At 37.3% G+C, this 23,511-nt stretch overlaps 5 protein-coding genes and 1 pseudogene across 5 annotated transcripts; 5 read left to right on the top strand and 1 right to left on the bottom strand.

The window, feature by feature from the left end:
* Window positions 1–2,917: 2,917 nt before the first annotated feature.
* LOC111468174 (protein DETOXIFICATION 40-like) lies at window positions 2,918–6,033 on the top strand. Its single transcript, XM_023113295.1, has 7 exons — window positions 2,918–3,357; window positions 3,435–4,066; window positions 4,810–4,866; window positions 5,091–5,329; window positions 5,543–5,661; window positions 5,736–5,822; window positions 5,905–6,033. The coding sequence occupies exons 1-7, from the start codon at window positions 3,025–3,027 to the stop codon at window positions 5,968–5,970; spliced, it is 1,533 nt and encodes a 510-aa protein (XP_022969063.1). The 5' UTR covers window positions 2,918–3,024; the 3' UTR covers window positions 5,971–6,033.
* A 1,947-nt stretch (window positions 6,034–7,980) lies between these two features.
* LOC111468163 lies at window positions 7,981–10,417 on the top strand (annotated as a pseudogene).
* Window positions 10,418–10,855: 438 nt separating this feature from the next.
* Window positions 10,856–11,485, top strand: LOC111468341 (protein DETOXIFICATION 40-like). The gene is made up of 2 exons (XM_023113524.1): window positions 10,856–11,237; window positions 11,305–11,485. Exons 1-2 carry the CDS (start codon window positions 10,898–10,900, stop codon window positions 11,403–11,405), a joined length of 441 nt encoding a protein of 146 aa, XP_022969292.1. The 5' UTR covers window positions 10,856–10,897; the 3' UTR covers window positions 11,406–11,485.
* Window positions 11,486–13,982: 2,497 nt separating this feature from the next.
* LOC111468173 (protein DETOXIFICATION 40-like) lies at window positions 13,983–16,971 on the top strand. The gene is made up of 7 exons (XM_023113293.1): window positions 13,983–14,483; window positions 15,030–15,661; window positions 15,811–15,867; window positions 15,951–16,189; window positions 16,275–16,393; window positions 16,476–16,562; window positions 16,647–16,971. The coding sequence occupies exons 1-7, from the start codon at window positions 14,139–14,141 to the stop codon at window positions 16,704–16,706; spliced, it is 1,539 nt and encodes a 512-aa protein (XP_022969061.1). The 5' UTR covers window positions 13,983–14,138; the 3' UTR covers window positions 16,707–16,971.
* A 316-nt stretch (window positions 16,972–17,287) lies between these two features.
* On the bottom strand, window positions 17,288–19,275 carry LOC111468304 (50S ribosomal protein L6, chloroplastic-like). Its single transcript, XM_023113479.1, has 3 exons — window positions 19,093–19,275; window positions 18,079–18,387; window positions 17,288–17,791 (listed from the first exon to the last, which is right to left on the bottom strand). Exons 1-3 carry the CDS (start codon window positions 19,140–19,142, stop codon window positions 17,455–17,457), a joined length of 696 nt encoding a protein of 231 aa, XP_022969247.1. The 5' UTR covers window positions 19,143–19,275; the 3' UTR covers window positions 17,288–17,454.
* A 1,263-nt stretch (window positions 19,276–20,538) lies between these two features.
* On the top strand, window positions 20,539–22,233 carry LOC111468330 (sigma intracellular receptor 2-like). Its single transcript, XM_023113509.1, has 2 exons — window positions 20,539–20,975; window positions 21,805–22,233. The coding sequence occupies exons 1-2, from the start codon at window positions 20,652–20,654 to the stop codon at window positions 21,979–21,981; spliced, it is 501 nt and encodes a 166-aa protein (XP_022969277.1). The 5' UTR covers window positions 20,539–20,651; the 3' UTR covers window positions 21,982–22,233.
* The last annotated feature ends 1,278 nt before the right edge of the window (window positions 22,234–23,511 follow it).

Here is a 23,511-nt window from a genome sequence, read left to right as displayed (position 1 = left end):
AAAAAAAAAAAAAAAAAAAAAAAAAAAAAAAAAAAAAAACCCTCAACAACTTTTGTTATACGCTATTAATCAATTTTTTGTTGAACTAAAATTTTGGGTGAGAGAGAGAGAGTCTTGTTTCGTGCTGGAATTAATCAAATTGATGGAGTAGTTTATCTTTTGTTCCTCACCGGAATGGAGTGGTTTTCACCTACTACTACTAACCCACTTTAAAATTTAGCTGCATGAAACTGATTCATTACTTTAATACAGGATTTGACTACATCAAATGATTCATATGTGCTACTTGATTATTGAATTATTGAATTATTTCACACGCTAATTAAAAAAACAGAGAAACGTGTTTCACTGCAAGTCCCAATATCTTAAAAAAACACATAGTTGTCACGTATTTTTATGATTTGTCAATCTCAATGCCCAATGGCTTTTATACCTTCCATAATATTCCTTCGAAAAGACACACAGAAATTATATATATATATATATTTATTTATAGAGTATAAAGATAATAACTTTTTGCTTTTTTCGAAGAGATCATAATAATATTAATATAGAAAAAAAGGTGACAAAAGAAAAGGCAGATGGTAGTAGATGAAAATGAAACATCAGACGAGGCCTTTGGTGTTTTGTATGTTTTTGAAATCGCTGAAACTGACATGGGCTGCTGATGCATCCAGCCATACATGGGTTGGTCTATCGCCTCATATACGACACCGAGCACCTTACGAGCCTTTCTCACCATCCTTCAATCGCTCCAAAGTTGGTTTAACCAGAATTTCATGTCATGTTCTACTCTTTATCGTTTGTATTTATGAAAATTGTCATCACCTACTTGATTCAACCTTACATTTTTATTTTCAACTTCAGCTCGTCTTTCCACTTATCTCCTAGTGTTACAATCGTACTTTTTTAATTATGCGGTGTTGTAATTTTGACTTGCTCACAACCATCCTTAAGGATAATTCAAGCACATATTCATTTTTTGCACATGCTACGTGTCGTTCGTAACATTGTGACATCCTAAACATCCATTCATCCATCCATTCATATTTTCTTGAGGCACTGGCCCTCATGTGCCCATGCCATGTTATTTATGGACTCCCTACCATATAACAGGTGCATAACATCTAGTTGAGGCACAATACCAGCACACCCATACCGCTAGGGCACTGTTGTTGAAAGACCTATTTCAAAAGAAGTTGTACACACGCATGTACCACATAATAGTATGCTTAGATCACAAGGCTTAGGTGTAACGTACTTAAGTTACATTTGAGATATCTTCAGCCACGTGTGATGGGGGAAGGAAACAGTTTTTAAAAAAAAATATTATTAAACACTTAATTTTTTTAGTTGCATGGTTGCAAACATCCTGTCAGCAATGATATAAAAATCTGGAAATATTGCAATAAATAAATAATGTAAAATGATTTTGGTTGGCTATTTTTGGGTTGTGGAAGGGATAAGGAATAGATTTCGTGATATGAGCCAATGAACGGCTTGAATTAAATTCAATCCAACGGCCCTTATTCAATTTCATTGAGTTAATTAGATTTGTTTTCCACTGACGTGTTCAAGTTGGCCTCAACGTACTTATTCTATTTTATTTTATATTTCTGAGACAAGCCGTTTTGAATATTACCACGTCGTTTTAATAAATTATCCTGAAGGACCAATTAAATTAAAATGCAACTACGAATAATATCGGACACTCATTAATTAAAGGTATGGTTATAATGACATGAGTGGGCCATGCGACCATTGTCCTCACACCATGGCCTTGCGGTTTAACCATCCCATCTCACTAATATATTAATTCCACTCAATTAATATAAATAATTTTAAACTTCTATTCAAAATAGGTAAAGGCTCGATACAAGTGAGAACGAATTCGAAGGAGGAAAGCAACTGAATTTGTAGCTAAGGTCAACCAAATGAGTATCCTTACTATAGGATAAACTAGAAATTGTATGAGTTACAATTTATGATGCATGAGCTGTATCGTATGATGTCGTATACTAGTATATGATAATATATGAGTTATAATGCTTGAGTTTTGATACTTTGATGATGTGCGTAATATATATAGTTTGATGTATGATGTACTTGATATGCTTGATGCACTTTATAACGATATGATAAGTATGATGATTGTATGACGTTTGTCTTAATATAAATAAAATTATTATCATCCATGACTATGTTTTCCAGAAAAGAAAAAAAATGATGTTTTAAATGTTTTCGATATATTAAAGATGAAGTTTTCTTTTAAGAGGTATATTCTACATTTTAGTAAAACATGAGACGTTAGTAACGAATTTAAATATATAGAAATTTAGGGTTGTTACAAACTATAAAGAATATTTTTCTAGACTTATTTAAAATATTTAAAGGTATTATTAAATTTTAAAAAAAATTTAATATCCATTTTATTTTCACCGTCATTTAAGCAAATACATTAGATTTGGGTCTATAATTGTAGTATTAAATTCGATAAAATCATTTTTGGTTTGAATGGAGCTTTCACTTATTAATTCTTTGTGTTCCAATCCCACTTTCACAATAAAATAATAATAATTATTATTATTCGTTCATACGTTCTTGAGCTCTTATGAACTTCTGAGCATTAATAACACTTCAATTTGTTTATCACTACTAAGCAAAACAGACACAGATTCGATTTGACTAAATATTAATCATTAAAATGGGAAGGAAAAAAAAAAGGACAATTTCATTTTGAACTCACAAGCTATTGCATTTTTTTAATTTTATCAAATAATTTAGTAAGAAACATTGACCAAATCTATCATTTTTTTTACGAATAAAATAAAATTAAAAAGAAAAAAAAGGGAAAAAATAATAATAATAATGAGATACAGACAAGGGTCAGTTTAAATAGGACTAGGGAGCCATTAGAAGTAAGATCAAGCATTGAGAGGAGAGAGAAAAAGGCGGCCCCGCCGCTGCAAATACCGTTCTAAGTGTCAACAGAGCAGAGAAAAAGAAAAACAGAGAGGTTCTAAGATGAGATCTACTACCACTCAAGACGATGTTCTTGAACCGTTGCTGCAGCCGACGACCGATTCGCCGTTGCTTTCCGACAAGCATGAAACCAACGACGAACTCGAAAACATATTATCCGACACTCAGATGTCTGTCGTCCAGCGTTACACTCGAGCTACTTGGATCGAGCTTAAGCTTATGTTCTATTTGGCTGCTCCGGCGGTTTTCGTGTACATGATTAACTACCTCATGTCCATGTCTACCCAAATCTTCTCCGGCCACCTCGGTAACCTCGAGCTCGCCGCTTCCTCTCTCGGCAACAACGGCATTCAAATCTTCGCCTACGGCCTCATGGTACCCTTTTTTTTAATGTAAATTTCAGATTATTTTTTATTATTGTTATTAATTTCAAAATCAAAATTTCCAAACAGTTGGGGATGGGAAGTGCAGTGGAGACTCTATGCGGGCAAGCATTCGGCGCCGAGAAATACGATATGCTTGGCATTTATTTACAGAGATCAGCCATATTACTGACGCTAACGGGCGTGCTTTTAACGATTATCTACATATTCTGTAAACCCATTTTAATCTTTCTGGGTGAGTCCAGGGAAATTGCATCGGCGGCTGAAATTTTCGTATACGGATTGATTCCTCAAATCTTCGCATACGCTATAAACTTCCCAATCCAGAAGTTTCTACAGGCACAGAGCATCGTGTTTCCGAGCGCGTACATATCGGCTGCGACGCTGGTGGTGCACGTGGTGTTGAGTTGGGTGGTTGCCTATAAAATTGGGCTGGGGTTGTTGGGAGTGTCGTTGGTTTTGAGCTTTTCGTGGTGGATAATTGTGGTGGGGCAATTTGTGTACATATTGAAAAGCGAAAAGTGTAGAGAGACATGGCGAGGGTTCAGCTCGAAGGCGTTTTCGGGGTTGGGGGGATTCTTTAAGCTGTCGGTGGCGTCGGCGGTGATGCTGTGTTTGGAGACTTGGTATTTCCAGATTTTGGTGTTGCTTGCTGGACTTCTCGACAATCCTGAGCTCGCTCTTAACTCCCTTTCTATCTGGTACCTTTTTCCTCTTCCACACTTCCCATTATCTTCTTCTCTCACTCAGGATAAGAATTCATAAAAAAAACAAAAAATCACATCTTAACTCACCAAATTGTTATTAATTTTCAGATTTATAATTAAGGAATATTCTCTCCATTAGTACGAGATTCTTTCAAAAAGTCTAAAGCAAAACTAAGAGAGTTTATACATGGTGGAGAGTGTTAGACGAACACGACTCTCCACAATGGTATGATATTGTTCACTTTGAACATAAGCTCTCATGGGTTTGCTTTGAGCTTCTTCAAAAGGTCTCATACTAATGGAGTTAGTATTCCTCACTTATAAACGCATGATCATTCCTTAAATTAGCCGATGTGAGACTTTCATCATCCAACAGAGAGTCTATTCCTCTAAGATTAATAACCAAATAAAAGTAAAATTTTTTATGGTGGATTGATTTTTTAAAAATAACGATTAAATTATAAAAGCCTTTTGATTGGAAATAATAAAGAAACAAGAACCGCGCCAGCTACCAAATACGGAACCTTTTCTTTTACCATTTTAATTAATTATTCAAATTTCAAATTATTTTTTAAAATTAAATTTAAAGGAATTATTCAAAATTAGGCTTATTCCTCCATTATTATTATTATTTTTTAGAATATAGTATCGTTACTAACTTATTTCGAATTCTATACCTTTCATTTAAATATTGATTATTTAATCTAATTTAATTCGACTATGCTCTGGTTTTGCAGCACGACCATATCTGGATGGGTTTTCATGATTTCAGTCGGCTTCAATGCAGCCGCAAGGTAACTTTTTTTTAATTTTTTTTTCATGTTTATTTCTTCTGTTTTTAATAATTTCTTCTGTTCTTTGAAGGGATGTTTTCGTAATTTATCTCGATATAAAATCATGATTTTTATCGAAACTCATTAACATATCACTAATTTATACTTAATTCAACTCGTTTAAGTATATTTTTATAATAAGATGTCGAAAATATCCAATGAATTGTGGTGGTTTTGTGTTGCAGTGTGAGAGTTAGCAACGAGTTGGGAAGTAGGCACCCAAAATCTGCAGCATTTTCCGTGGTGGTGGTGACTGCCATTGCCTTCATCATCTCTGCATTCTGTGCTGTAATTATACTCGCACTTCGCAATGTCATCAGCTACGTCTTTACAGATGGCCCCGTCGTGGCCGCCGCCGTCTCCGATCTCTGTCCACTTCTCGCCCTCACCCTTCTCCTCAATGGAATCCAGCCTGTGTTATCTGGTACTACTTCAATTTTCATACACCTTCCAGTTGAGGATTATTGGGAATGAGTCCCACGTTGATTAATTTAGTGAAAGATCATGGATCTATAACTAAAAAGTAGACAATATCATACCATTGTGTAGAGTCGTGATTCATAACAATTCCTCCCTTCTATATATAACAACATCTTAAAACAAAGTAATTCATTTCATCCATTTTGATTTTGGGAAGGCGTGGCGGTTGGATGCGGGTGGCAAGCTTTCGTCGCCTATGTAAATGTTGGTTGTTATTATGTCGTCGGAGTTCCCTTGGGTGCCCTCCTCGGTTTCTATTTCAAACTAGGAGCGAAGGTACAATATATTTGTTCACTTAGAATATAAACTTTCGAACTTCGATTAAGATGGTGGAATGAATGAATGTGTAGGGTATATGGCTGGGGATGATAGGTGGAACATGCATGCAGACAATGATTTTGATGTGGGTCACATTTCGAACCGATTGGAATAAAGAGGTAATTAATTAACATAATTATAATTTTGAAAAAGGGTATAATAGTAAATTGTAATCTGATTTTTGTTTATAACCTTTTGAAGGTGGAAGAAGCCGTCAAAAGATTAAACAAGTGGGAAGACAATCCGCAAACTACTTTGAAGGGTTAAATTTCATGGATTCAATTCCTTCGGGTCGGGTACTCTCTCAAAAAAAGAAAAAAAGAAAAAAAAGAAAGAAATATATATATATATATTTATATATATTTCTTTCTTTTTCTTTTTTATTCTGTTATCTAGATTTTCAATTCCTAACTGTTAAGGATATTTAGTAATAAATTATAGTTTACCATATATATTATATTTGATATTTTATTATAAGGCAAATATTAGATATTTGCCTTATTATCATAGGTATCTTTCTATTTATTGTTATTTCCATTTATTACTATTTCCATATCCTTGTAATTCATTAGATTATAAATAAGATAACTTTCACACTATTTAGGTGTGGTGGATTAAGCAAACATTTACATGGTATCAGAGCCCTCTCGGTTTAACAACCCCGATCCTTTCTTTTCAATGGCTTTTGAATCCTCTAATCTTCTTCTCCACCACCCCTGCTGGTTTTGACGCCGCAGGGGCAGTCTTCATGGCTGCCGTAGTCGGAGCCGATTGATTACTCTTCGGCTCCACCCTATTGACCTCCAAATCACCTTTTGTCATACTCTGTACATATAACCTCACCTTTTCCAACCAAATCGGTTTTCCCCTTGGCCAATATAGTCTCTCTCATTTTCTTCCCAATCAACCTTCATCCTTCACATAAACCCTAACCTAAACCTATCAACCTTTTGCAGAGATTTACCTTCGGAATCTGGGTGCTGCACTGGCCTATTCGCCAACCAAGTTGCCGCCGCCCTTCCTGCCAAAATTGGCTTCTTCGCCCGATGAGGCGACTCTTCCGACTGCCCTTCTCGCCAAAATTGGCTCATTCGCCAAATGTGGCGACTCTTCCGGCTTCAACATTGTCTTTGTCCCTTGCTCTAGGTTTCCCCTTCTACTTCTTGGGGTTAGAAATATTCTCACCAGAGCCAAGGCAGCATTGTCGCTAAGCGACAATCCCTCTTCATGGGTTAGACATATTCTCGCCGAAGCCAAGGCAGCATCGCCGCTGAGCGGCGATCCCTCTGCAAATTTTTGATGGCCAAGAACTGGGTTGTTAGCATCTTCATGAAAAGTGTTTCTCAACCTCTTTGAATTTTTCAGATTCAAGCTTCACGTTCGTTTAAATCCGACGCTTAGCTTGCGGTGGGGTGTTAAGGATATTTAGTAATAAATTATAGTTTACCATATATATTATATTTGATATTTTATTATAAGGCAAATATTAGATATTTGCCTTATTATCATAGGTATCTTTCTATTTATTGTTATTTCCATTTATTACTATTTCCATATCCTTGTAATTCATTAGATTATAAATAAGATAACTTTCACACTATTTAGGTGTGGTGGATTAAGCAAACATTTACACTAACATTTAGAAATAAGGATGCAATTGCTTACGTGGAAATTCTTGTTTGGTTGGTTCAAGTATTTGTTTTCAAAATTTTAGATCAAAATAATATTATTTTGGTAAGTCATTATTCACAGTACTTTAGAAGTAGTATTTAATTTAATTTAATTTAATTCATGTAATTTTTAATATATTTAAAAATAATTTGTTGGACGAGTCACATGTGAATGATCATAATTTTATAAACAAATAATATTCTTTCTCTTAGTATGACACCTTTTACTTAGATAATATCTTTTACGGAATTCAGAAACAAAACCTTCAAACTTAGGTTCATAAGTGGCAGAAGATATAAAGAAGTTGGGACAAACGGTGTATTTTAAAATATTTATATTAAAAATGAACAATGATGTAACTTTATTGGACGGATGAAATTAATTTCTTTTTTAAAAGAAAACGTGCGATGTTGAAAATCCAAAGGAAAAAAGGAAAAAGTACTGTTTGTATGTATGGTGGTACCCACTGCTCGCTGCGTCCTTGTTGGACACACAGCAGCCACAGATACCTCGCTCAACAAACAACAAGCTCAGAAACAAAAATTGTTTCATTAATTTTTTTAAATAAATAAAAAAATACCCTTTTACAATTTAAAATTATTGTCACTACTTTTAAAGAAAGAAAAGAAATGCTTTTAGTTTGGGAGTGAAGAAGATGAGATTTGCTTCTCAAGACGATGTTCAACAACCATTGGTGGAGCTACAGCAGTCCACAGCGGCATTGTCGTCGTCTCACTCAGTGATTGCCGAAATAAGCGAGGAACTGGAGAGGATATTGTCGGACGACAATGGTTTGAGTGTCGTCCAGCGTTACAGTCGAGCTACTTGGATGGAGTTGAAGCTTCTGTTGTACCTGGCTGCTCCCATGGTTTTCGTGTACATGATCAGCTACCTCATGTCCATGTCCACCCAGATGTTCGCCGGCCATCTCGGAAACCTCCAGCTCGCCGCCGCGTCTCTCGGCAACACTGGCGTTCAACTCTTCGCCTACGGTCTCATGGTACATACGTATTTACATTTCCCCCCTTTTCTCGCTTTTTAGTTCATTGTGGTGAGAAATTTGAAATTGGGGTGTATGAAAACAGCTAGGGATGGCCAGTGCTTTGGAGACTCTGTGTGGGCAAGCGAACGGTGCTGCGAAGTACCATATGCTTGGCATTTACTTACAGAAATCAATGATCATTCTAACTCTAACGGGCATTCTGTTAACGGTAATTTACATCTTCTGCAAGCCCATCCTTATCTTTCTTGGTGAGCCCAAGGATATTGCTTCGGCAGCTGAAACTTTCGTGTACGGTTTGATTCCGCAAATCTTCGCCTATGCCTTGAACTTCCCCATCCTCAAGTTTCTCAACACGCAGAACATAGTGTTTCCGAGCGCTTGCATCTCGGCCACGATGCTGTTGGTACACGCGCTGCTGAGTTGGGTGGTTGTGTATAAAATTGGGATGGGGCTGTTGGGGGTGTCGTTGGTGCTAAGCTTGTCGTGGTGGATTATACTGGTCGCCCAATTTGTGTACGTAGTTAAGAGCGACAGGTGTAAAGAGACATGGACAGGGTTCAGCACGCAAGCTTTCTCTGGGTTGCTCGGATTCTTCAAGTTGTCCGTTGCGTCGGCGGTGATGCTCTGCTTGGAAACTTGCTATTTCCAGATTCTGGTTCTGCTTGCTGGATTGCTCGACAACCCTGAGCTCACCCTCGACTCCCTTTCCATCTGGTAACTTCGAGATCACACATCTTTTTGTAACAAATGCTTTTACTTGAAAAAAAATTCGGAAGAAAAGTTTAAAGAAACAATATATATTAGATTACTAATAGTATCAAAGCCAGACATTTACCCTTGTGTCAGCGAAGACGCTGGCCCCTAAAAGAGTGGATTGTGACATTGGGTGGAGAGGAGAACGAAATTTTATAAAACGAAAATTTCGCAAGAGAATTGGAGTAGGCTATTAAATCTAATTGTGTTGTGGTGTTTTGCAGCATGGCCGTATCTGGATGGGTTTTCATGATTTACGTCGGCTTAGCCGTTGCAGCTAGGTAAGTTTTTAGAATACGAAACAAAAATGAAATGAACCAAAAACTACATTTAATGCATTGTATTGCAAGCAGTGTGAGAGTGAGCAACGAACTGGGAAGCAGGCATCCGAAATCTGCTGCATTTTCTGTGGCGGTGGTGACTACGATCTCCATCATCATCTCCATAATGTGTGCTATAGCTGTCCTCGCACGTCGCAATGTCATCAGCTACGCCTTTACAGATGGCTCTGCCGTGGCCGCCGCCGTCTCCGATCTCTGCCCAATTCTTGCTCTCACCCTCGTCCTCAACGGAATCCAACCCATCTTATCTGGTAATTTTCGCAACTTGGTATTTATAAATTAGCTTTTATTCAATTGTTTTTATTTGATTTTGCGAAGGCGTAGCGATGGGGTGTGGGTGGCAAGCTTTCGTCGCCTTTGTAAACGTCGGTGGCTATTATGTGGTCGGAGTTCCCTTGGGTGCTCTCCTGGGTTTCTATTTCAAATTTGGGGCTAAGGTACACAATTCTTAATTTTATTAGTTGGAAGTTTCTAGAATTTAGTGGCTAATTATGTGCATTGTTTAGGGTATATGGTTGGGAATGCTTGGTGGGACTTTGGTGCAGACGGCCATTTTGATATGGACGACATGTCGATTGGATTGGAATAAACAGGTAAGAAAATTTGGATGAACCCTTGTTTTGTTCTCTTCTGTAGCATTTAAAATACACATTTTTAGAAATAATTTAGGAGGGAAATTATTAATTAAATAATAATTGAAAATGCAGGTGGAAGAAGCTGCCAAAAGATTAAACAAACAACTGGAATGACAGGAATCGATCTGAATCTTCGAATCAATTCGAAGACAGCAAGTTATTCTGGCACTTTAAATCTTGTTTGTTGAGCAATCTTGTTAAGAACTACGAATCTCTACTTGTAGGACGAATTTATGTTCATGCTCTCCTCCTAATCTATGTTCCACTCTTTTAAATTCACAATCTTAACGTGTAATTACTCTTCACAATAATCTTCCACTCCAACAAAATGCACCACAGAGACCTCATTTTCTGAGTACACGACACTACTTTTTTGGAGACCTAAAACAAAGTATACCCTTTATTTTGACATTGAGCTCTATAATAGTATGATATTGTCTACTACTTTGATCCTAAATTATTTTGACTCTACTTTTTATTTCTCCTAATAATGAAAAAGAAATTTACTTTTTATTTCTCCTAATAATTCTCAAAAGAAATTTAGCCGGGTAAGATCAACTTGTTTAGAATTATAAAAACCAAAAATATGAATTTAAAATTTTTATAAACCAGGTTTAGACAATTAGTGTAGTTGTCCTTTACTTGCGGAGAGATGAGTGCTATACATTTTTATAGAGTATGGACTTCTTGGTGTGATTCCTGTGGTGCTTTACGGTCCTCGCCAAAAGAGAGGGGAAGTAGGCAAAAATAAGAAATTTAAAAACAAAAATCGTGTTTAGGAGGGCTAGAAGATGGGATCAGCTGCTGCAGACAATCATCATCAACCGCTGCTGCCGGCGACGGCGGCGTTGTTGTCGTCTCACTCACTATTTTCGAATGAGCACGAAACTAGTGACGAACTGGAGAAGATATTATCGGACACCAAGTTGAGTGCCGTCCAGCGTTACAGTCGAGCTACTTGGACAGAGATGAAGCTTATGTCCAACTTGGCAGCTCCGGCCATTTTGGTGTACGTCATTAACAACCTCCTCTCCATGTCTACACAGATCTTTTCCGGCCACCTCGGCAACCTCGAGCTCGCCGCTTCCTCTCGGCAACAGTGGTATTCAAATTTTCGCATACGGTCTCATAGTATCAACTGTATGTCTCGTTTAGTCATAGATTTATAAACAATGGTGTTTTTTATTTGACGAGACAGATGGGAATGGGAATCGCGATGGAAACTCTATGTGGGCAAGCGCATGGTGCGGAGAAGCGCAATGCTTGGCATTTACTTACAGAGATCAGCCCTATTGTTGACACTAACGGGGCGTACTCTTAACTATTTTTTATATGTTTTGCAAGCCCATCTTAATCTTTGTGGGTGAACCCAAGGATATTGCTTCGGCAGCTGCAGCTTTCGTGTACGGTCTGATCCCTCAAATCTTCGTGTTAAGGATATTTAGTAATAAATTATAGTTTACCATATATATTATATTTGATATTTTATTATAAGGCAAATATCTAATATTTGCCTTATTATCATAGGTATCTTTCCATTTATTGTTATTTTCATTTATTACTATTTCCATATCCTTGTAATTTATTTGATTATAAATAAGATAACTTTCACACCATTTAAGTGTGGTGGATTAATCAAGCATTCACATGGTATCAGAGCCCTCTCGGTTTAACAACCCCGATCCTTTCTTTTCAATGGCTTTTGAATCCTTTAATCTTCTTTCTCCACCACCCCTGCTGGTTTTGACGCCGCAGGGGCAGTCTTCATGGCTGCCGTAGTCGGAGCCGATTGATTACTCTTCGGCTCCACCCTATTGACCTCCAAATCACCTTTCGTCATACTTTGTACATACAACCTCACCTTTTCCAACCCAATCGGTTTTCCCCTTGGCCAATATAGTCTCTCTCATTTTCTTCCCAATCAACCTTCATCCTTCACATAAACCCTAACCTAAACCTATCAACCTTTTGCAGAGATTTACCTTCGGAATCTGGGTGCCGCACTGGCCTATTCGCCAACCAAGTTGCCGCCGCCCTTCCTGCCAAAATTGGCTTCTTCGCCCGATGAGGCGACTCTTCCGACTGCCCTTCTCGCCAAAATTGGCTCCTTCGCCCAATGTGGCGACTCTTCCGGCTTCAACATTGTCTTTGTCCCTTGCTCTAGGTTTCCCCTTCTACTTCTTGGGGTTAGAAATATTCTCACCAGAGCCAAGGCAGCATCGTCGCTAAGCGACAATCCCTCTTCATGGGTTAGACATATTCTCACCGAAGCCAAGGCAGCATTGCCGCTGAGCGGCGATTCCTCTGCAATTTTCGATGGCCAAGAACCGGGTTGTTAGCATCTTCAAGAAAAGTGTTTCTCAACCTCTTTGAATTTTTCAGATTCAAGCTTCACGTTCGTTTAAATCCGACGCTTAGCTTGCGGTGGGGTGTTAAGGATATTTAGTAATAAATTATAGTTTACCATATATATTATATTTGATATTTTATTATAAGGCAAATATCTAATATTTGCCTTATTATCATAGGTATCTTTCCATTTATTGTTATTTTCATTTATTACTATTTCCATATCCTTGTAATTTATTTGATTATAAATAAGATAACTTTCACACCATTTAAGTGTGGTGGATTAATCAAACATTCACACTTCGCCTACGCCATAAACTTCCCATTCCAGAAGTTTCTTCAGGCTCAGCGCGTGTATATCGGCTGGGACGCTGGGATTTCTTATTAAAATTGTTACTCCATGGCCAAAAGAAGTAGAAAATAATATATTTAGAAAGAAGTATGAAACAATTTAAAAAATAACTCAATATTATTTTCGTTTATGGTCTAGATGGAAAATCTCCAAGTTGATCTTCATCGAAAATGGATAAAAGAAAAGTTATAAAAATTTATATTCAAAATAGACAAATATCATACTATGTTACTATAATAATATGTAGTGGGAGTGAAAGAAATGGTGGTACCATCAAGCATAACATGATTGTAAGGAATTGAACGGTGGAGGTTGTGGTAGCTGGCAGGAATGGACGAGATTCTTCAACCCCCGCCCCATAGATTTTTATTATACTCTTTTAGTTTTTCAATCCCCTAAAAGTAAGATCGCCCATAAGACAACTTTACCATGTGACCCCACGTGGCCGCTATGCAATTATGTCTAAAATATAAATATTTAATATCTAAATGAAAGTAATTCTCACGTGGGAACGAGAACATGGAGATTTTTTCAATTAATTAACTAATAGTAGTTATTATTATTATTATTATTTTTTTGTGGCTATTGATGACTGATCAGCGTATCTTCAAGTGCTGGAAAACGTGATGTGGGTAGGTTGAATGAAAAGGAAAGCTTATGATATATATAAAAAAAAACATATATTTATTTCCTTTTATCTCTTAATTATAAATTTTTTTAAACCCCATCAAATCAGCATATATCAATATATTAAATTTATAAATAAAACAATATATCAGCTAATATTCCATTTAATCGAAAATAAAAATATATTGGAGCAGTATTTAAAATTTAGAGCGGTTAGCAAAAGAATACAACAATTGCCCGGTGGTAGGTAAGGGCAGGACTAAGAATAAAATAACTTACTGTTTTCATTCCCACGTCAGTACTGTGGCTGAACGGCTTTTTACGGTGGGGTAAAAGTAAAACGTGAAAACTACCGCGGGGTAGACTCGGACTTCAAATTTGAATACACCAATTTTGATTAGGAGTTGGTACTGCAAATTTTTAATTCAAAATATTTGCTTGCCGAAGAATGGCAAATTAATTCATAAAATAATGGAATTATATATTAAAATTTAAGGAGTTATTTTTTATATAGTTTAACCATCTGTTTGGCGAAGTAAAAAAGTAATATAAGTGGCGGACAATCGGCCAGCTCTCGCAGTTACCCGAAAAGCTCTTAGCTGACCTTGGTTCTTGGGCTAGAAAAGTTAAAACAGAGGGCCTCCGCCGCTACAAATACTTGCGCAACCAAGAACAAGGGCACCCCTTTCAGGTTGGGAGTAAAGATGGAATCTGTCTCTGATGACGATGTTCGTCAAGCATTGCTGCAGCCGGCGGCGGCGGCATTGTTGTCGTCTCAGTCACTGCGTTCGGATAAGCACGAAGTTAGTGACGAGCTGGAGAGGATATTGTCGGATACGGAGATGCCAGTGGTGGAGCGTTACACTCAAGCTACTTGGATCGAGATTAAGCTTCTGCTGTACTTAGCTGCTCCGGCGGTTTTCGTGTATATGATTAACTATGCCATGTCCACCTCCACACAGATCTTTTCCGGCCACCTTGGCAACCTTGAGCTCGCAGCTTCCTCTCTTGGCAACAATGGTATCCAAGTCTTCGCCTACGGTCTCATGGTATGCCATCCGTCTCTCATTTTTTAGTTTCTTCAGCATCATTACAGCATGAAAACATGGTCTTACAAAGTTCTTTCAAAGTATCCAACAAAAAGGTATCCTCTGTTTGAGACTCCAAAGAAAGTAGTGGAACCTCAATTAAGTGGAGTCCCTTCTATGGCTCCATAGACTTCAAGATACTCTATGGTATACTTTTGTTTTGGGGAGTTAAGTGAATAATCGTAAGTATATAAGCCAACAAATACATCTCAATTCTTTTTTCCTTTTTTTTTTTTTTTATCCAATAGTAAAGTAGTTCATTTAATTCACAGAAGATTGAACTTGCCCAAACAAGTTAACATAATGAATATTGTTAGGAATCACGGATCTCCACTGTGGTATGATATTCTACACTTTGATTGAAGCTCTTATGGCTTTGCTTTGTGCTTCCATTCTTGTATTCTTTACTTGTAAACCCATGATCTTACACTAAATTAACCAATGTGGTGGAACTCACCCTAATAATTCTAAAGAAGTTATGATTTTTATGAACTATATATGAAACAGTTGGGGATGGGAAGTGCAGTGGAGACTCTATGCGGACAAGCATACGGTGCAGAGAAATACGATATGCTTGGAATTTATTTGCAGAGATCAGCAATATTGCTAACTTTCACGGGCGTTTTGTTAACAATCCCTTACGTCTTCTGCAAGCCGCTCCTAATCTTTCTGGGTGAATCCAAAGATATTGCTTCCGCAGCTGAAATGTTCGTGTATGGTCTGATTCCTCAAATCTTCGCCTACTCCATCAATTTCCCAATCCAGAAGTTTCTTCAGGCTCAGAGCATCGTGTTCCCGAGCGCTTTCATATCGGCGGGGACGCTCGTTGTACACATTCTTCTCAGTTGGTTGGCTGCGTATAAAATGGGGCTGGGCTTGTTGGGGGTGTCGCTGGTGCTGAGTTTGTCGTGGTGGATTATTGTGGTGGGCCAATTTGTTTTCATACTTAAAAGCAGTAATTGTAAGAAGACATGGCGAGGGTTCAACGTGCAGGCGTTTTCTGGGTTGTTCGGATTCTTCAAATTGTCGGCGGCGTCGGCGGTAATGCTCTGTTTGGAAACTTGGTACTTCCAGATTCTGGTTTTGCTTGCTGGGTTGCTCGAAAACCCTGAGCTTGCTCTCGACTCCCTTTCCATTTGGTATTTTTCCCTTTTCAACTCATATTTTCTTCCTTTCTATTCTCTAAATTTGAAATTTTTAACCGTTAATTATTGCCAAAAATCTCCAAATTTCATGTCAAAATCGGGGATAGAGTTTGACTAATTATGGGCAGGCTGTGATTTTGCAGTATGACAATATATGGATGCGTTTACATGATATCGGTCGGCTTTAATGCTGCTGCCAGGTGTGTTTGAAGCTCCTTTTTCAACATATTTTGTATTGATTTTGCTGTATCTATAATTTCTACACGTGGTGGTTTGTTTGCAGTGTGAGAGTGAGCAACGAACTGGGAGGCGGGAATCCAAAAGCCGCAGCATTTTCTGTGGTGGTGGTTGTTGCCATCTCCACCATCGTCTCTGCAATCTGTGCGGTAGCTGTACTTGCACTGCGAGACGTAATCAGCTACGCCTTTACCGGAGGCGCCACGGTTGCCGCAGCGGTCTCTGATCTTTGCCCACTTCTCGCCCTCACCCTTCTCCTAAACGGAGTACAGCCCGTCTTAACTGGTAATTAAATTCAACTTCAAAAGCTTAGATTGATTGTTGATTTTAATGAAACTAGCCATTGATTGTTATGATTTGATCTGCAAAGGTGTGGCGGTTGGATGCGGGTGGCAATCGTTCGTCGCCTATGTAAACGTTGGGTGCTATTACGTTGTTGGTGTACCCTTGGGTGCCCTCCTCGGCTTCTATTTCAATTTTGGCGCCAAGGTATTACAACATTCCGTTTTGGTTGGGTTAATTTGTATCAGGAAGCGTTGTTTATGTTAACGTGTAATGAATACATGTGCAGGGTATATGGGTAGGGTTGATGGGTGGAACTTTGATGCAGACCATAATTTTGGTGTGGATGACATGGCGAACAGATTGGAATAAAGAGGTAAAGATAATATACGATGATGAAAGGTAATTATAAAAGTAGTGCTGGAGAGTAACAGAAGGTTGGAAATGAATTTGGTTGCAGGTGGAAGAAGCAATGAAAAGACTGAGCAAGTGGGATGACTGTAAGCGATTTGTTGAGTAGGCAAGGCAAGGCAAGGCAGGCAGGCAGGCAGGCATCCTTTTAGAGTTTCTTTAGTTTTAATTGATGTCTTTTAGAGCTCAGGTGTTTGAGGAGGAAAACAAGGGTCTGCTCAGAGAATATGAGTCAATATGAGCTTCTTCTCCTTCTCTTCTCATTCAAAATGTTGTTTTCCTTGCTCCGATTGTGTTCCTCGGTGGTTCTTCGATTTTGTTTGGTATTAGAGTGTTATGAAACTTTAGAAGAATAATACCTTTGGATTTAAATTGTTCAAGAGCCCTAAAAACGACAAGGAACCAATCTAGGGGAAAAGTTTAGAAACGAATTATCTTAATGATCAAGACTACTTGAATGACTCTAACATGCAAATCTAAACACAAGAAATGCCCAGGAACAAAGAACGTAAGAAGCATAATATGCAACTTTCATTACCCTGTCCAAAACCTGATTGCAACTTTGTGGTCATCAATACCATAATAACCACGGGTTCAAAAACAATTCTCTAAAACTTAAAAAATAAAACGAAAGCTCTTTAAACCACTTTATTGGGTATCTTTTTGGAGTTAGTACTGATAAAAATGAGGTGGAACTGGGAAAGTAATGATGATATTGAACCAAAAAATTATCAAGTAAAGCGAGGAGGTAAAAAAAGAACTCTCATAAAGTATGTTGCCAATAATCCTTTCTGATACTAAAAGAAACAAGCAAATATTTCAAAAACAGAGAAAAACCAACGATGCATTATGAACCATCACTTCTTCTTCCCTGCCTTCCCCTCCTTTCTTCTAACAATTTCATCAGCATATTTCACTCCCTTACCCTTATACGGTTCTGGGGGCCTCCATTGTCTAATGGAAGCAGCAAACTGACCAATGGCACATTTATCATATCCACTGACAGTAATTCTGGTGTTTTCTTCCACCTTTACTTGAAGTCCTTCAGGAATTGCCATTATAACAGGATGAGAGAACCCAAGATTTAATACCAAGTCTTTTCCTTCTAGCATCGCTCGATAACCAACACCGACCAATTGAAGTTTCTTTTCAAACCCCTTTGACACTCCTACCACCATATTGTCCGTAAGGGTCCTGAGGAAATAAATTTAAATACTCATATATGACACAATTACGTTAACTCTTTTTCCATCAGGGACCATTCATCTGGATGTCAAAAGAAGGACAATTGCTGGTTGTTTGCATTCATAACATGAACTCATCTTGGGGTTCAGAATTTGAAGAGCCACATAAAAACAAGTAACCCATGTAAACTAAAACTTAAGAGGAAGAGAAACAAAATCTAAATGTTTTAGAAGAGTAAACTGAGATTAAACTGATTGGTTTCTGTGATTATAGAATAAAATCCATGATGAGCTTACCTGAAAAGGCCATGCATTTGGTTGGCTCTTCTTGTCTCCAGTGCCTTCTTAACCCTTAGGATCCCAGAATCTTCCCTCTCAATCTTCACTTCTCGTGGATAAATAATTGAGAGTTCTCCCAAAGGACCCTTAACTTTCAAATCCTGACCCTGCAATGTGATGTTTACATTGGATGGCACTTGAATTGGTTGCTTGCCAATTCGTGATTCCTTGCATTCTATAGTCTTCCTCAAGATACCAGTATGACTTACAGGCATTGTAGAAATGGTGAATCCATTTTTCTCTCCCAAAAATGTAGACCGAAAATTGCTGAGCCACAACGACGAAAATGGTTAAAATTGTAGAATGTTTGTGCTCTGTTAATGCTCTTAGTTTACTGCAACAACTTGGGGAAAGTATAGACTGAGAAAATGCATATTTAACCTAAAAATTAGATCAACTAGTTCTTGGTGCCTTTCAGAATTCTTTTCCCTCACTTCGTCCTCCCACAAAGAATTGGTGTTAATAGCTGGCTTCTTTCGTAATCAATAAGACAACTCCATATTGAATCTTTCACATTATCATGAAGATCTACCCAACCAAACTGGTAAGCTTGTTCCCTAAAGGAGAAGCCAATCAATTTAGGCAGTCTTCCCCTTTTTTATATTGATTAAGATAATCTCCATAGAACTCTTCACTTAACTACCATTCTTGAAATACTAGGTTGCAATAAGTAAGCCGGAATGACCTATAAATTTCATCTACAAGCGAGCTCAAAATTCATCTCTGGATCCCCTAATGCAAAACAAATCATATGCAGATGCATAGCAAACCAGCATTAATACTACTACTACTACGACTGTGTAGAATTCTTGAAAATTCACGGTTCGTTCACAAAGTCCCGTAAAAGTATACTTGAAATAACTCGAATTATAGATATTTCTAATTCCTGATTTTATCAAAATGGAAGACACGCCTCTAATCAGCAATGAGTTTCAAGAAACTATCAAATTGACAAGAAAGGCAAAAACTTACTTAGCAATCAAACTTCGATGATGAAGACACGGAGTAGAAGAGACCGCCATTTTCAGTCGCCAATAGAACACCCAATACGAAAGAGAGAGAGAGAGAGAGAGAGAGACCCCTTCAGGGTCCGAATCCGACGAAGATGACACAGCGCCTTGCAGACAAGGAGTTGCCGAGAAGGATAAGGTGCACAGACAGAATTCTGAACTGGAACTTTTGGGCTTCAGTGAGAAACACTGGGCCGTAGTATGTATGATTAGTGGATTCTCATGAGGCCCATTTTTGTTTTCTTAAAGAAACACGAATACACTGGGCCCTATATGCGATTCGTGGACGTTAGGCCCATTTTGATTTTTTTATTTTTAAAGAAGACGAATTTGCAATTTTGGTCCATTAAAATTTTGAATGGTCCCAAACTTTTCTTTAATCTCAATTACACCCCTAAATTTTGAAATATTATGGTTTTACTCTTAAATTTTCGTTAATCTTTAATTGGTCCCTAAATTTTAAAATATTACGATTATACTCTTAAATTTTCTTTAATCTTCCATTTGGACCCTAAATTTTGCAATATTATGGTTTTACTCTTAAATTTTCTTTAATCTTCAATTGGTCCCTAAATTTTGCAATATTACGATTATACTCTTAAATTTTCTTTAATCTTCAATTGGTCCTAAATTTTTAAATATTATGATTATACTCTTAAATTTTCTTTAATCAATTTTGAAATATTATGGTTTTATCTTAAATTTTCTTTAATCTTCCATGGGTCCATAAATTTTTCAATCTTATGGTTTACTCTTAAATTTTCTCTAATCTTTCATTGGTTCATAAATTTTTCAATATTATGTTTTTTCTCTTAATTTTTTTTAATCTTCAACTAGTCCCTAAATTTTGCAATATTATGGTTTTACTCTTAAATTTTCTTTAATCTTCAATTGGTCCCTAAATTTTTCAATATTATGTTTTTACTCTTATTTCTTTTTTTTAATCTTCCATTAGTCCCTAAATTTTGTAATATTATAGTTTTACTCTCATTTTTTTTTAATCTTGAATTTGTCCCTAAATTTTGCAATATTATATAGTTTTATTCTTAAATTTTCTTTATCTTCAATGGGTCCCTAAATTTTGCAATATTATAGTTGTATTCTTCCATTTTCTTTAATCTTCCTTTCGTCCCTAAATTTGGAGATATTATAGTTTTTAATTTTCATTGGTCCCTAAATTGGGAGATATTATAGTTTTACCCTTGAATTTTCTTTATTTTTCAATTGGTCCTTAAATAATTATAGTTTTACTCTTAATTTTTCTTTAATTTTAAAGGAGTCGTAAACTAGACATTCGACCAAAAAAAAAGTTGAAAAAATTCTTAGTTAATTAAATAATGTTTGTTTAAAAAATGTGCGAATCCCTCAAATAATTAATTTACTAAAAAATGCCGGCGTTGGCGAACTGCTCGGATTGAAAAACCAGATATAAGCTGAGGCTTGAAATTCACTATCCCTACCTCAAATCCCCATTTCGCCCAACAAAATCACTCACTCTTGAGAAGAAAGCTCTGCGGAAACATGGGCGCTCTTCTCAAGCTCGTCGACGCACTACTGTTCCTCGCCTTTCTCCTTCTCGCTTTGGTATCGCCTCTCATCGATTTCCAGGTTATATTTCCTCAAACCCTTTTCCCTCATTTTCTGATCGATCTCAAGACCTGGTACATCCGCCAATCGGGGGACTATATAATGGCCGACTCCCCTCACTTCGTCGTTGCCCTCGTTTGGCTCGAGCTTCTCTTTCAATGGCCTCTCCTGCTTCTCAATCTCTACGCTTTCTTGGCTGCCAAGCCATGGTACAACACCACTTGCTTGATATATGGCGTTTCTCTAGTGGCTTCCATGGTATTCTTCTACTCCACCTCCTACCAATTTGGCTTCCATTCAAATATATTGTGTTTCTGTTAATTGCACAATGGTTCTGTTGTGAGTTTAGTTTGTAATTGGCGCAAAAAAGAATGCCATTTCTTGATGCTTGATGTACTTAGTTTGGGGGTGTTGGATTCTGGATAGCCACATGCTGTCACCAACATTCTTATCGGGCTGGAAACTGATTTCTTATCAATAAACTGTGAGAACTGTGACATCTCCACTTTGGTTGAAGAAGGGAATGAAAAATTCTTTATAAGAATGTGAAAATCTCTTCTTAGTGGACGCGTCTTAAACGCTTGAGGGAAAGTCTAGAAGGAATAATCCAAAGAGAACCATATCTACTAGTAATGGGTTTGGGCTGTCACAAATGGTATCAGAGCTAGACACTGGTCTAGACACTTATTCTCAAGGGAGTGGATTGTGAAGTCCCACATTGGTTGGAGAAGGGAACGAAATGTTCCTTATAAGGGTGGAAAACTTCTTCCTAGTAGATGCGTTTTACAATCTTGAAAGAGTCCAGAAGGAAAATCCCAAAGAGAACAATATCGGCAAGGGGTGAGCTTGGGCCATTATTTCAACTTTTAGGCAATCAGTCATTTAGATTAGTAGTGCATTTGGATAAGGTTCAAATATCTTCCGAGTACTCTTTAGATATTTCAAACACTTTGATATTCTGCTTGAATACATGTTGCAAAGGATTTGTTCTGCTTCATTTGTTAACCTAGCTGTAGAGATCCACTGGTTTCTGTTCCATTTCTTGTAGGGAAATGTTGCTTATTCTCTGTTTCTCCTGTAATTTCAGTCTGCCATATTGGGTGAAATGGTTGGATCGAACCGAGCATCTAATACTCTAATGACAATATACTACCCCTTCTTGGGTTTGGGAGTTCTGGCCATGCTACGTGGGCTCGTGGCGTGCTCGAGCAAGGCTACGATCACCGGCACCAGACCCTCAAATGGCAGGAAAAAGAGAGCTTGAAGAGCCATCCTACTTCGCCAAAAGAGACCCTTTTGAGCTGTATCACCTTATCTGCAACCGTTTTGGTTCAGCACTAGCTGATGATGTTAGTTCTTTAGGTATTGATGCAGCTCTGTCTATGGATCATTCAGCATTTGCCTCTTTGATGTTCCATTAAGTCTTGATAATGGCTCAAAGGGACCCTTTTGAGCTTTGAATGAAAATAAGGTACCAACTTGATTGAATGTAGAGGAAAGCTGACCGAAATTGATCGACACTGACTTGATCGAAAGATTTGTTCGTTTTAAAATCGTGTTAAATTCTATTAACTAAAGTTATTGAATTATTAAACTGTTGTTCGGTTAAGATTCGACTTGTCATAGTATGTCCAAGTGTCATGCAAATGCATCTAAATATGTTAGCAAAACAAAATTGGTAGTAAATATGCAAATTTATGTATAACTCAACCGATTAAGACTAAACCCGGTCATTAAATCACTTACTTAATAAGTAATATAAGAATGATTAAAGAGAAGTGAAAGAAGGCAAATGAAAGTGAAGTAGAGGAAGACGTCAAAGAAGATGCGGTGGCCACAAAGTCCAAACTTTGGAACGGGACAACACACAAATCACACAAGAACCCAACGTTGACCAAGTTTTCTGCGTTTGACTCCGTAAACAAAATCATCACTTCATGGAAGTCCGAATCGACGGCCAGCAGTGAGCCAGGCAGGAGAGGAAGGGCCACGACTGCGACAACTTGGCATTGCCTTTCGGGTGATGACAGCCCGAATGAGACTCTCAAGGTCGAATAACTAACTCCACGACAAAGCAACCTACGTCAGCCTCTGGTCCACCTTTGCGTCCACGTGTCACATCGCCGAGGAATTCAATTTTTTTTTTTTTTTCTTTTTCTTTTGCATGCATAATTCACTTCCCATTTTGTCGTGTCGGCTCCTTTTTCCATTATTGAAGTTCAAGCCTCTATTTTAGCTTTATAGTTAGAGTTGTCATGTTTATGTTGGATGCTTTTTTAGTTCTTATTTTTAGTTAAACCCAAAATCAGGAATTAAGTTAAATTTTATTTTTTAAACCAACTCATAATTTTTCTTATTATTATTTTCAAAAATCATTTTTATTCACTATCATATTAATACTTAAAACTCAAATATCGGAAATCATAATATATATCAAACCTTCTTAATTTTTATAATAACCTTAAAAGTACGGTAGAATCGAGTTGACTTATAGTCATATTTTCGAGTTGGTAGAGTAGACAAAAACCAAAAAAATGTGAACCCTTGAAATCATTTTTAGAAATTCAACTTAACCTAAATAAATAAAAAAATAAAATTGATTTGGGTCGGATAATTGGAATAGTTTATGCATATTCATGAGGATGAGGATGGATTTGATGATAAAATTATTAAAGTAATTTAATTTAATTTAATGTTGAGTAAGGTCGCGTGATTGAAGGGTACTATGTCCCATTTGTCAAATCAGAAAGCTCAAATGAGCTATCCTCCTCAATACTCTTAAACTCTTCTTGAT

Source organism: Cucurbita maxima, unplaced genomic scaffold (genome assembly GCF_002738345.1).
Source record: "Cucurbita maxima cultivar Rimu unplaced genomic scaffold, Cmax_1.0 Cma_Scf00036, whole genome shotgun sequence".
Taxonomy (NCBI): domain Eukaryota; kingdom Viridiplantae; phylum Streptophyta; class Magnoliopsida; order Cucurbitales; family Cucurbitaceae; genus Cucurbita; species Cucurbita maxima.
The sequence above is the reverse complement of the archived record's forward strand: the minus strand, read 5'-3'. Positions and strand labels throughout refer to the sequence as shown.

What these genes read in the sequence shown, in the direction of transcription:
- LOC111468174 (XM_023113295.1), top strand. Translation starts at nt 3,025, where the DNA reads ATGAGATCTACTACCACTCAAGACGATGTTCTTGAACCGTTGCTGCAG. An exon ending in AATCCAGCCTGTGTTATCTG is followed by an intron (nt 5,330 to 5,542) that starts GTACTACTTCAA and finishes GATTTTGGGAAG; the next exon opens with GCGTGGCGGTTGGATGCGGG. An exon ending in ATTTCAAACTAGGAGCGAAG is followed by an intron (nt 5,662 to 5,735) that starts GTACAATATATT and finishes ATGAATGTGTAG; the next exon opens with GGTATATGGCTGGGGATGAT.
- LOC111468341 (XM_023113524.1), top strand. Translation starts at nt 10,898, where the DNA reads ATGGGATCAGCTGCTGCAGACAATCATCATCAACCGCTGCTGCCGGCG. An exon ending in TTTTCGCATACGGTCTCATA is followed by an intron (nt 11,238 to 11,304) that starts GTATCAACTGTA and finishes TTGACGAGACAG; the next exon opens with ATGGGAATGGGAATCGCGAT.
- LOC111468173 (XM_023113293.1), top strand. Translation starts at nt 14,139, where the DNA reads ATGGAATCTGTCTCTGATGACGATGTTCGTCAAGCATTGCTGCAGCCG. An exon ending in TCTTCGCCTACGGTCTCATG is followed by an intron (nt 14,484 to 15,029) that starts GTATGCCATCCG and finishes TATATGAAACAG; the next exon opens with TTGGGGATGGGAAGTGCAGT. An exon ending in ATTTCAATTTTGGCGCCAAG is followed by an intron (nt 16,394 to 16,475) that starts GTATTACAACAT and finishes ATACATGTGCAG; the next exon opens with GGTATATGGGTAGGGTTGAT.
- LOC111468304 (XM_023113479.1), bottom strand. Translation starts at nt 19,142, where the DNA reads ATGGCGGTCTCTTCTACTCCGTGTCTTCATCATCGAAGTTTGATTGCT. An exon ending in CATCGAAGTTTGATTGCTAA is followed by an intron (nt 18,388 to 19,092) that starts GTAAGTTTTTGC and finishes GTTGTGGCTCAG; the next exon opens with CAATTTTCGGTCTACATTTT. An exon ending in CAAATGCATGGCCTTTTCAG is followed by an intron (nt 17,792 to 18,078) that starts GTAAGCTCATCA and finishes TTATTTCCTCAG; the next exon opens with GACCCTTACGGACAATATGG.
- LOC111468330 (XM_023113509.1), top strand. Translation starts at nt 20,652, where the DNA reads ATGGGCGCTCTTCTCAAGCTCGTCGACGCACTACTGTTCCTCGCCTTT. An exon ending in TTTCTCTAGTGGCTTCCATG is followed by an intron (nt 20,976 to 21,804) that starts GTATTCTTCTAC and finishes CTGTAATTTCAG; the next exon opens with TCTGCCATATTGGGTGAAAT.